The sequence below is a fragment of the Syngnathus floridae genome, chromosome 7, assembly GCF_059516105.1.
Source record: "Syngnathus floridae isolate MCC-2025c chromosome 7, RoL_Sflo_1.0, whole genome shotgun sequence".
In the NCBI taxonomy this organism is placed as follows: Eukaryota; Metazoa; Chordata; class Actinopteri; order Syngnathiformes; family Syngnathidae; genus Syngnathus; species Syngnathus floridae.
In genome coordinates, this window is record NC_142419.1 from 5,520,655 (window position 1) to 5,533,839 (window position 13,185).

Genomic DNA, 13,185 nt, shown 5'->3' on the forward strand with positions numbered 1-13,185 from the left:
GGAGGTATTTGGCTGTGGCTGCTTTCCTTGTTTCCTCGTCAAGGTTTCCATTTGCCTGTGGAATTCCAAGGTATTTGTAGCTGTCCTCAATGTCTGCTATTGTTCCTTCTGGGAGTGAGACCCCCTCTGTGTGGATTACCTTTCCTCTTTTAGTCACCATGCGGCCACATTTCTCAAGTCCGAATGACATTCCGATGTCAGAGCTGTAGATCCTGGTAGTGTGGATCAGGGAGTCAATGTCCCGCTCGTTCTTAGCGTACAGCTTTATGTCATCCATGTAGAGGAGGTGGCTGATGGTGGCCCCATTCCTGAGTTGGTATCCATAGCCCGTCTTGTTGATTATTTGGCTGAGGGGGTTCAGTCCTATACACACTATCTCTATATATGTATATATATATATAGATATATATATATATATATATATATATATATATATATATATATATATATCTATATATCTATATCTCTCTCTCTCTCTCTCTCTCTCTCTCTCTCTCTCTATATATATATATATATATGTATATGTATATATGTATGTATGTATATGTATATATATGTATATGTATATATATGTATATTATGTATATTATATATATATATATATATATATATATATATATATATATATATATATATATATATATATAATATATATATATATATATATATATGTATATATATATGTATATATATGTATATGTATATATATATGTATATATATATATATATATATACTATACTGTAAGGGAATACAAATATCTAAATGTAAGATTCCAATTACTGTTAAAGGTTCATTTGCTACTCTTAAATAAAACTTAAGCGTGGCCTTTTTGTTGTGTGCGTGTGTGTGTGCGTGTGTGCATATGTGTGAAGTACATACTATGCCACATCCACACACCAACATGAGTTGTTTTTCTGAATTGGAACAGTCTGATTTCAAATTCAGTTCTACAGGGTGTCCAGTGACCATTCTTACTTTACCAGCTATCAATATTTTCAACTGTTATACATAAAGACCTGTGATGCACTACCTTCAGTTTTGTCAGTGGCGTAATCAGTTGAATTTAGATTCATAAGAAAACATTTAACACAAAAAATGTCACACAACTTAATTTCAATGATTTAAATAGTAGATGTCACATTCATATATGGGTAAACCAAACAAAAGGACACTTGGGGAAAATAACAGCTTCTTATTAATGTAAAAATGAATACTGTGAAACTGCACAAATAAAAAGTTAACATCTAAAGGTGAAACAAGATTAACATTGAACTCAAGGGGTAAACGCAAACTATAATAAAGACTGTAAAATAAAATATGTATCTTCAAACTGACTGGATCTTTTTATTCATTAGCACATTCGTTTAAAAAAAATCTAGAACTGAGAATAAGGCCAGATAACAGACTTTGAGCAGATGAAAAGTGGAATAGTCAAGCAAAATTATTACATATCAAAACTTTTTTCCCACCACATAAAATTAGCTCCTGCGACCAGAAGGTGTGGAACAGTTTAGCAATGTAGTGAAACGGATGTTGTATGAGTTAGCCATCATTGGCTGGAAAGGGATTTGTGATGATGTTTTGGGAAATGTTTCTTCGATTCAGAATTTATAAATATATATAGATAAAAGTTGAAGTATTTTATGGGTGAGATGAGTATCAAGTGCTCAACAACAAAATAAAGCTAAACTAAAAATAGCTCAAACCTACAAAATGTTGTCTTTGCCAGCCTAAACCTTAAAATATTGATGAATTTAAGACAGACATTTAGTGACTGCTCTTTGTGAGGTGTTTCAAGGCATTACAATTGTAAAACACTATGGAAACTCTGAACAACCTAACCGGATTGCTCTGATGATAGCGCAAATGAAGCAGCCATTATCTAGCATCATTGAGCTGTCGGGCCACTGTCAGGATCTCCTTGGCGCCTCTGCTTAGGAGCAAGTTGGCCAAGTCTATTCCCAGATGCTCAGCATTGTTCTGTGAGCCGCTGCAGATCTTGATAGCTGTCACCCCCACATGCTGGACCTGCTCATCCACTTCTTCCTGACACTGAAACACCAACGTGTTACAATGTGCTCAATCTAGTAGCTATGATCGCTGGCAAATTCTCAACTCTGATTAATAAGATTGTTGTGTTTGAGTGGCTGCCATGTAAGACAAATCAGTCTGACTAGTGTACTACTTAATAGTGTGGCAAAACGTGCTCTTATGCCATGAAATTACGGTAAACCCTCAATTATCGCAAGTTCTGTAATAACTTGTTTTTTAATGTAATTCCACTTCAAGCCACTGGGGGAGCACACTATTGGCCAACACTGTAAATTTGGAAGAAAGGCAAGATTAGCCTCCTACTTGCCAGTTTGAACGAGACTACTCAATGTCTCAGTCCTCTTCTAGCCGCCAATTTCAGGTATGAACGGCGGCTCACGTAATCGGACCATTTTCAGCTGATTGGAATAAAGGGGGGAGCGGCGAACATAAACAAAGCCAGTGCGGAAAACCATCTGGTAGTTGTCGCGTGAAGCTAACATAAAGCATCATGTAATGAGGAAGGAAATACTTTCAGTTGGAAACCGGAAACAGTGCAACATTGACTTGAAACGTGTGCAAAATAAGCAAGTGAGCAAAGGCTAGAGCTTTGAATGTGTCCAAAAACAACAAAAAACGGTAAATGGTCAACTGTCCATCTATAATACAACTTCTGCTGCTGCAGCTACTACTACAACTAAAACATTGGTCAGACACGGACTCTGTAATACATGATACCTGAAGTGTAGAAGCAATGTTAGTCTGCATGGTGTCCTTCAGAAAGTCTGAACCGTCCAAGCTGTACACGGCACCAGTCAAGTAAAGCTATGGGCACATGACACCAAAAGAATAACATTGCATTTTAAATTGGTGGTGGTTATTGTAATCAGATTTCTATATATGAAATGTCACATTTAGGAAAATTCAAATGTTCATGACCGGGATGCAACATGAATAACAAATTTAAAGAACGTAGAAAAGTTTATTTACGGTACGGTATGGTACTCCTACTACATTCTGGTCAGCAGTACTCAAATTTTACAATAAAACAAAATATTACTTCGCACTAAGGCCACTTTGTACAAGATTACTTGTCTCTTTGGTAAAAGTCTTTTTTTTTTTTTTTACATGCAGATATTTTTTCTCTATGAGCTGTAAAAAAACAATCATCCCAATTAAAAGAATAAAATAAAGAAATATTTCACTCTATGTTACAATAATAAAAACTTTTCCATTGTATTCAAATTTATTTTTATGCACCTGGAAGGAATCCATTAGAAAATGATTCCTACCTAGTTATTAAAATTTTGTTTTTGTAGCTATTAAAAGGTATATATTTATGTTTTTTTAAAAATAATTCAGTCTAAAGGTATTTATAAAATTTGTTAACAGAGATGTTCACTGTTTTCTTGATTAGAATGTTCTAGACCAGTGGTTCTTAACCTTGTTGGAGGTACCAAACCCCACCAGTTTCATATGCGCATTCACCGAACCCCTCAATAGCCAAAAATGTGATTATTTTTTTCAAATTCAAGATATAAATGTATTTTACTGGCGCACAAAATGAGCCGTGCATGATCAAGAACAAAACCAACAGAATGCATGAACTCACAACAAATTACATACCTGCAAATCATTGTGACTTCTGCTGTTGCCTTTGTGAGACCAGTTCAGATATGCGTCATCACAAATTTACATGATGAATCAAGTGTGTTCGGACCACCGCAGTGGAGGCTCAGCCGAACCCCTGAGACCGACTCACTGAACCCGTAAGGTTCGATCGAACCCAGGTTAAGAACCACAGTTTGAGACAATGCTAAAAACAGCAAGTTGCAAAATAACTTACAGTCACATTATTAGCGGTTGTAGTGTAGGCCGGTACCCTCAAAATTTCATCAGAATCCAATTATTACACTCCACCATTACAAAATTGGCATAATTGTATAAAAAATAAAATAATCTTGAGTTGTTTCGAGTCATTGTTATTGAAATGTTTCAACCGTTCTAAGGGAATATTTACGTTGGTGTACAGCTAGTAAACCCCAATGCACTGTTTTTATGCAAGGAAACCATACTTGAATTTACACATTTGCAACTTTTATTATTTAAAAAAATAATCCAATTCATACTTTCTTTGGTCCAAAAGGAACTTACATAACTATAGTGTTTAAAGTGTTTTCATTCTTAATATTTCTGAGTTTTTTTTCCACCCACAAATATGATTGTTTGAATAATTGTGATTTCAATTATTTGCAAAATAATTGTAATTGATATTTTTTTTCTCCATAATTGAGCAGCCTTGTTTTATAGTTTTGGGATTGGTTGGTGGCCACAGTCCAGAGTGTACCATGCCTCTCACAAAATTGCAGCTGGGATCGGATTCATCTCACACGTGACCCCAATGAGGAAAACCCGGAGAGAAAAAGAAAAAAGTACCTGTGAGTCTTTCACTTCTGTGTGCACAGCCACCGGAACACTGCAACCTCCCTCCTATAAATGACACTTAGATGAGCATACTGTACAAAGATGTCATTGTCAAGGGGATTTTGTATTTCAATGGGTGCATTAGTTAATGAAGTTATAATTACATTAATCCTCTTAACATCTTTGATTGTTTTACAAGTAATTTAATGCGTCATGTTTAACACATTTATACTTGTTTTATGTTACTCGAATTACATTATTTTATTTTTTACTTTTTTTTCTAAAACAAACTGACTGTCTTGTGTAAAATAGTGACACTCAGGTCAATTCCTTGTACAACTTGTGTGGCTCACCTAAGAATTGATTGTAAAAATTAGAATTTTTGTTTTTAATGACAGATGTGCAGAAAATGACCTTAAGAAATGTTGTTGGATATATACAAGGAAACGATATTATGGTTTAGGTTTATGTGTAATAATGAATGAAACAAATGCTACAACTGCTGTAAAAGTTTAGAGTATATAAAGGTAAAAGCAATCCGTAAACATCTGCCATTTGGCTGATATTTGAAGAACCATAATCGGGTGATTTAATCAGCTACATAGTCGGGCCCTATCAAAAACAAATCCACCTGTTGCTGAACCTAATCTTTACATTCATAAATGTTAATAAACATAAAACTATATGGTGGCACGGTATAAACTGGTTAGCACGGCCGCCCGCCCCACAGTTCAGAAGTGCAGAGTTTGATTCCAGCTCCGGCCTCCCTGTGTGGAGCTTCCGCGTTCTCCCCGTGTGCCTGCGTGGATTTCCCCGGGTTCTCCGATCTTTCTCCCACATTCCAAAGACATGAATGGTAGGCCAACTGACGACTCCACATTGTCTGTATGTATGATTCTGGGGGTGAATGCTTGTTTTTCTATGTGTGCCCTGCAATTGACTGGTGACCAGTTCACCCTGCCTAATGCCCAAAGTCAGCTGGGATTGGTTTCAGCACGGCCATGAGCCACATAACGAAAAGTGGTTCAGAAAATGGATGAATGGATTTTTTTATTGTTTTGCATTCTGTTAACTGTTATTTATTTTGATTTGATTTAGTTTAATCCGGCAAGTACAACACACTTCTAACTTTATTTCACATTTTGTTTTGCATGACTTGTCGAAAAAGGAAGCGGCTTAAAGCAATTCTGCATATCTAGTCCCGTCCCAATTGCAACCAAAGGTTTCACTGCCAGACACACAATCTATATTACTACAGTACTATTTACAATACTACCATAATCATGAAAACTGAGAAACAAAAGAAAACAGAAATTTTGAAAGGTGTTATACAAATAAAAATGTCTTGCCTTGCCTTTGCTATACTTCTACTTAATTTTACTACATAGGGGTTCACTTCTTTGACCATCATGAGTATTAAAATTTTGGTTAAACCAATGCTGGTCCAGCAATCGTTGATGTTTTGGGAAATCTATGTTAATGGTTGAAAAACTCATTCATTGCCAAAGCTGTAACAGAAGCGCTTTGACGCCATCTGCTGGCGTATAGGGTGCCAAGGAGACTACTTGAAGCCAGTCGAGGCCATGATACTAATGGTTCTCCCACTGTTTGAACTAAGTACCACCTACAAAAATACTTGTGCCAAATAACACTGTCAATCTGCCATGATATAAACTAAACGCCCAAGGACTCATCAAACGGGTACGTCACTTGCTCATAGAAAATCGTTTTAATAGTAAAAGAATTTGAAAATCAACTCGCTGCACAGAACAGAAGTTCCACTGTAAACTGGCAGTAGTGCGTGCGTGTGGTCGTGGTTGTGTTCATGCGTACCAGGTGCCTGAGAAATGCTCTCTCGGCAATGCAGCGCAGCACAGTGTCGGTGTCATTTAGGACAGACAGCATCTCTAGGATGTCTGTGTCTTTGGCTCGAGCCTCCACAGCAAGTGCGCCCTGACGAAAAAAAAAAAAAAAGCACTGGAATCACAACCAGTGATTTAACACAAAATTTATAAAGAAAGCAATAATTGTTCCTACCTGTCCAACAGCATACATGCAATCGTCGGGCTCCAGAATCTAGCAGACGGCGGACAATACTATGTTATATATGACGGCTTACTAGACCAGAGAGTTTCCAAACTTTTATGGAGCCAATTTTCAATTAATGTGGCCCGGCGCACCCATTTTCTTAGAACTATATTAGTGATGACTAGATATTATTTTTAAAAAAGTAACCTGGCTGATACGATTTTCCCAACCCATCCTCCTTAGACCAGCAGCAGCAAGGATAATGGCAGCAAAATCCTCCTTTTCATCCAGTTTTTTCAGCCTTGTGTTCAAGTTTCCACGCTGGAGAGGAACGCTCAGGAAAGTCAGCACCAAAATATCAATATGGCATTAGGCACTGTCAGCTAAATTCTAGTCTAATTATGTGTACACAATTGAAGAGTCATGTCTTTCGTCTATTACATATAATGATGTGCTGATGAGCAATTGAAATAAATCTTCAATGAGGATACAATATCTTTGAACTCCAAATGGGGGAATCTCCTCTTTAACTGAGCAGTACGACGCAGTGAACTTGTGCCTATCACGCTGCAAAAAAAAAAAAAGCACAGCATGTTTTGTTTTTTTCATGTGACCACACCACATGAGTGGGTTTACCAAGTGCGGTGTACCTTTTTTCTGGAAGAGTCTCCAACGTTTTCCCGACATGTTTTGGATGTAGTACCACAGCATCATGGGGGTTCTCTCTCCTGAAATAAACCAAAAGCAAACAAGCTTAAGTAGAGTGCAATCGCTAAACCTGAATTTTATACAGGCTCCCATATTCCACAAAACATGCATGTACTGTCTGGGTATTTCAAGCCTCTAAAGCAGGGGTGCCCAAATTCGTTCTTCGAGAGCCTCTATCCAGCTTGTTTTGGATATATCCTAACTGCAACACAACTGATTCAAATGATCAAGATCGTTATCAGGCCTTCGCAAACCTTGCTGATGCGCTGATCATTTGAATCAGTTGTGTTGAATGACGGCTGTGTGTAGTAAGTCTATGTTGACACCACAGCTCAATTCTGAAGTTAAAATGATGACCTACATTTTTTGCTTCCCTGAACTTGAGCACCCCTGCTTCAAAGGACTCCGAGACAGTGCGAGAGGTGTCACTCACTTGAGCACAGCTGCGATAGTGAATCCTGGAGGCAGTGTGGTGGGAAGGTCCTTCAGTGAATGGACCACCAGATCCACCCTACGGGAGACACAGAGGGGCACAGTCATGTAATCATGCTCCATCTCCTCGCGGAATAATACAACCATTCACACAAGTGTTAGCATGCTTTGAAGACTTCTGCTTAATTTTGACATGTGGGTAAAATGAAAGGGTTTACAGCTTCAGTGGTTCTCATTCATCCACATGCTGCTTTCAAAGTTGATTCATACAGTATCTGGATTAGTAGCAGCTCCATTGGATATCCACTGCATATTAACAGGGTTGAGCAGGCAGTATTACTCACATATTCTTCTCCAGAGCAGTCTCCAACTCTTTGGTGAACAAACTCTTTTCTCCAATCTGGACAAAAAATGGTTTCTGATTTATCAAGATTTTCGGTCATGGTTACCGATAAAGAATATTACTTTTATCTACTTTCATTTACGAACAGTGTTTGCACATGCAACACGGTGGCGTAAATCTCTGCACCTCCTGTATTGCTAATGCTTATTTTTACACTAAACCGCAAGAGGGCGCTCTAGGCCAGTGGAATAATTGGAACTGCAACTGACGATGAGTCTGACGTAAGCCACGTAGAAGAGGAAGCGCTGCATCTTCTACCTCTAGAGTTAGCGGAGTTATTCATAAGTGACACAGAGGATAAAGATTTCATTGGATTCAGTGATTTGGAGTGACACGGATGGTTTAGTAAATTTGTTAGCATGTTATTTATGCTATAGTTATTTGAATAACTCAATATTAACTTAATATGTTCCATTAGGCACGTTCTCAGTTCGTTGTTTATGTATCATGTAACGTTAGCATACCATACAATTATTCAGCCTGTTGTTTCTTCTATTCTATTTCTATTTTAAAATGCTTTTCAAGATGACATGTCTGTTCTTAGTGTTGGATTCAATCAAATAAATTTCCCCCAAAAATGTGACTTATACATACCGTAATCTTTGGACTAAAAGTCGCTCCGAAATATAGGTCACAGCCATAAAAAATGCACAATAACGTGAAAAAAAACATATATAAGTCGCTCCGGCGCATAAGTCGCATTTTGGGGGGAAATTTATTCGACAAAATCCAACACCAAGAACAGACATGAACGAGCAACAACAGGCTAAATGATAGGTATGCTAACGTGACATAAACACAAACGAAGAGTTGAGAACGGGCCTGACGTAACATTCAGAGTTATTAAAAAAAACTTTTACATAAATAACACGTTTATAAAACCATCAGTGTCACTCCAATTCATTAAATCCATCGATCGTCCTTTGTCAACAATGGGTGCGCGCCGCTGACGGCACTTGCACTTCAAAATATTCCACAGACCCATATAACTATATATAAACTAGATATCAAATAACTATTATATAAGCAATAATATTATCAAACCATCTGTGCACTCTAAATCCTTAAATCCATCGATCAAATTCCTAGTCCTTTGTCAACAACGCCGCGAGTGCGCCCTGACGTCAGCCTCGTCGTTATTCCACAGATCTAGTATACAACTATATTGTAGCGTTAACAAAGTACAAGGAAAGCCGTGGGTTTGGTAAACGGCTCTTTATTTAACAAAACAAACTTCCAGGCGTGTGGCGACGTGGACTTCCAGCCACGGAGGTGGAAGAGAGATCCATAGAATAGGACCGGGCGTGCATATAAGCCATGACCGAGCCCCATCCACCGTCCCCAGACAGCCACCCGGCCGAGCGCCGGCCCCCGACTTCTATCCACGGAGCCATAATAGTTTTTCAAACCTTCTGTGTCACTCCAAATCCTTAAATCCTTCAAACTCTTCATCCTCCGTGACACTTACAAACAAAGCCGCGTATGATGCCGGTAGTACGTGGGGCCCTTCGTCATCCCGTGATCAATCTTTGTCCTTTTTGTAAACAACCGCGGCGCCACGCCGCGTCGCGCTGCTGACGTCACTTGAAATTCAAATTACAGTAATCCCTTGCTACATCGCGGTTCGTTTATCACGGTTTCACTTTTTTTTTTTTTTTAAACTTTTTGAAAAAAAACCCCACATAAGTAGCTCCTTATTATAAGTCGCCCCCCCACCCAAACTATGAACAAAAAAAAAACGTGACTTATAGTCCGAAAATTACGGTATGTTTTTTTTCCTTTATCATGCATTTTATGGCTAGTGCGACTTGCACTCCGGAGCGACTTGTAGTCCGGAAAATACGGTAATTTCATCTTGATTAAACAGGAGAACTTCCATACCAGTTGCTTATACTGACTAGTTAACATGTCACTTGCCTTACATGCAGCGCACCCTCAAGTTTTTTAATTTGTAAACAGATAACAATGGGCGACTTTTTAATGTGCACACTGATAACAAGTCTTACCTTCGATAAAGCTGTGTCAAGAATTTTGTCCCCAATTGTTGACATGGCCACTGAAAGAGAGAAGAAAGTACAAGTGGAGAAATAACTCGCTGGTGAAAAGCACTGACGTGTGGCAATTCATTTGTCCATCCAATCATTTTTTAATCAGTACTGTTTTGTCCCCAGTATGGTTACAGGTGAGCTGGAGCTATTAAGAATCGGCGAGAGGTGGGATAAACCCTGGACTGGTCGCCAGTCCATAATATTTGTGTCTCCTGCTACTCTATCAAAGTCTTACCGAAGTAGTTCACTGTGACAGTTTGCTATCATTTTGTCCACTTATGTGCCATTATGTTATAATTCAGTGAAGATTCTTACCAATTTCCAAAAGGATGTCAGGGTGCAGTTCTTTCAGTTTTTCTGCAACACTGTCTGTCTGAATCCGAGCCAACTATAAAAACACACAAATAAGTTTTTAATGGACTGTACATTTTAGACTCGCATGAAATGAAAACAGTGCACAGTGTGAATTTCATGACAGTCAGTGGGAATGAAAACACAAATATTAATTATTGTGAAAGAGTAATCCATCCATCCATTTTCTGAAGTGCTTGTTTGTCCTCATGGGAGTCGCTGGAGAGCTGGGGCCTATCCCAGCGGACTCCCGAGCATTAGGCGGGGAACACCCTGGATAGAAGCGGTTCAAAACCTGCAGATTTATCTATCTGCTGACAATACCTTTTAAGGTTCAAAATAACTGCTTCTGGGTTGCAATTTGCAAGCCAAAATTTGCATTTTGCCCATCACTAAAACACACTGAAGAGAAAAACTGAGACTCACATATTTTGAGGTTTCTGATCAGTGGATACTTTGATACGTATCACTATTGTTTTTCACAATACAGTCCTGAGTTTTGATTATGACTTTTGATATGCACAATAAATTTTCTCAAAACTACAGTAGATCCAGTAGATCTACAACCCATTCAGAAATACTGTACTAAGTTTGAACAGAAAAATCCTTGATTAGAAAAGTTCAAAATCAGATGGTCATAAGTTACAACTGTAGTATTTATGCAGCAGCTTGCCTGTTTAGTCGGGGGACCATTAGCAATATTAAAATGCTACTTTAAATAGTTTTATAACAGTTGTTACAACTGTTGCTGTTGTAAAGTGCCCTATATTTTACTGTATCGTACAACACTTGCATGTTATGTGTAAGCCAAAATTAGTAAAGTGTATATAAAGGATCTCAAATTAAATCCATGTGTCAAATGGCTTAAAATTGTTTAAAAATTCATTCAGTAACCTTGATCAATTTGCTACGAATGCATGAAACATCTACTCGTCAGGCATAGAAGTTTTACTGGTGCACCTGCAAAGTATAATTGCATATTAGGCGGCCGAAAGTGGCACTAGTATTGGAAAAATCTGACACACTCAAACTACTAATGTGCCATTGTCATTCTACTTGGAGTACATAGAATTGTATTACCAGTAAGGACAAGGTAAGTACGACATGAACCATAAACTGGATAGTGGGTTTTAAGGATATGGAATAAATACTCAAACTTTCTGTAGTTAAATGTATACTGTACCTGACTCTTGCGGGTTCCAATCCGGATGATACGGCTGACTTTTCCATCCCCATTCTAAAACAATAAGAAAGAACGTCACATACCTTCTCCAATCTTGCATCAATAAATCATAATCTGACTTTACATTATACTTGAACAGTCCTTCCTCCATGACTTGACTTGTCAACCAAGAAAACTATTGTGTCTGCCAGCTGTGTCGTAGTATGGACCTATGCTGAAGTCATACAGCCTCAAGATACTGAACAGTGGTCTTTTTAAGAAGACAAGCCCTCATTCACAGAACCTCCACCCAACTTCATCCCTGCTATCCAGAGATAAGGAGCGGTCTATTGAGTCCGTTATACGAACCAGGGAGGGGCAGCTGAATGTAAAAGGTGCGGTCCGAAGCTTTTTAATATATAAACATCAGTTATTGTATTTCTGAATGTTTAACAAGAAAACAAGAATGTTTTTTTTAAAAAAAAATAATATTAAGCAGCTGGTTCAAAAGTGACAACCTTCAAAAAAAATAAAGCGCTTTACTCGGGTGCAATAGTCCCTATACCTCATTTAACTTTACAATAAACCAAACATGAATACGACAGTTTCGATGTACATCATGATAGCTGAACTATATGTGCATAAATTACATACAACTGTATTTTTTTATATTACGACCCCCGTGGGGACTAAGCGGTTCAGATAAAGGATGGATGAAGGTATCCGCATATATTATAGTTGTCCGTTTTTGTTTTTTTACTTTAGGTGTTCTTTGAGCCAAGTAAACGTTTTAGTCCGTTTCAAACTCCTCACAATCTACTTGTCGTTGGTCAAGCCACGGCTCTCTATTTCATGGTCCAATGCAAAGCTTGTATACGATGACAGACGTCAACAGTGACCAATTAGAATGCCGCTTGAATCCTCATGCGGAAATGCCTTCGTTTAGCAATGAATGTGCTTCAACGTGGTTCAACATTTACCGTTCATTGTTTATTGGTCACGTGCACAGAAAAAAACCCCAGTGGGAACACAAGGTAATCAAATTCTCGGTTAGCGAATTTCGCTTCATTTTAACAAAAGTATTTGGGCTCGGTGATTCTGTTCAAACTTACCGCAGGATTTGCCTCCTCCGTCATGGTGCTGGCCCGGTTATTTACGATAATTTTCTCAAAACAGCGGAGCGTTTAGCTCTCCGCACAGTCAATTATGACGGAAAATCCTTGAAAAGTCCGGCTCCCATTTTACATAGGTGTCTTCTTGACCAAGAATGTGACGTCATTGAAGCGTCTCGGTGTCATTTCCGTGTTCCGCGTTCCCTTTTCGGTTTTGCTGTCGATAGTCATAGGTGACTGGGTGTCACAACCCTGTAACACGGTTTACACAAGGGAACCTTTTCGCGATATTTTAGTTTTATGAGACAATACATATAGGGAATTTACCCTCAAAATGTAATCGTTTAAATTAAAACCAAAGAAAATATTTCATAGAAAGCAAAGCCACTTTTCAAGTTGAACTCATGAAATAAATTGTTTTCCACAATATTGTAATTTATTGCAACATATATTTATATTTTTTAACTATTTTGGATGTTGGCCAT

General features: G+C 38.1%; 1 protein-coding gene across 1 annotated transcript; it reads right to left on the reverse strand.

Annotated features, from left to right (window-relative positions):
* Positions 1-1,108: 1,108 nt before the first annotated feature.
* Positions 1,109-12,904, reverse strand: LOC148394863 (porphobilinogen deaminase-like). The gene is made up of 14 exons (XM_088381593.1): positions 12,701-12,904; positions 11,610-11,663; positions 10,391-10,463; positions 10,034-10,083; positions 7,969-8,024; positions 7,626-7,703; positions 7,135-7,212; positions 6,976-7,051; positions 6,692-6,805; positions 6,494-6,532; positions 6,290-6,409; positions 4,469-4,522; positions 2,771-2,857; positions 1,109-2,053 (listed from the first exon to the last, which is right to left on the reverse strand). The coding sequence occupies exons 1-14, from the start codon at positions 12,722-12,724 to the stop codon at positions 1,880-1,882; spliced, it is 1,077 nt and encodes a 358-aa protein (XP_088237719.1). The 5' UTR covers positions 12,725-12,904; the 3' UTR covers positions 1,109-1,879.
* Positions 12,905-13,185: the final 281 nt, after the last annotated feature.

Coding starts and splice junctions, on each gene's coding strand:
- LOC148394863 (XM_088381593.1), bottom strand. CDS start 12,724: ATGACGGAGGAGGCAAATCCTGCG. Junction 11,664..12,700: donor CGGAGGAGGCAAATCCTGCG/GTAAGTTTGAAC, acceptor TTATTGTTTTAG/AATGGGGATGGAAAAGTCAG. Junction 7,213..7,625: donor ACTATCGCAGCTGTGCTCAA/GTGAGTGACACC, acceptor GGTTTATTTCAG/GAGAGAGAACCCCCATGATG.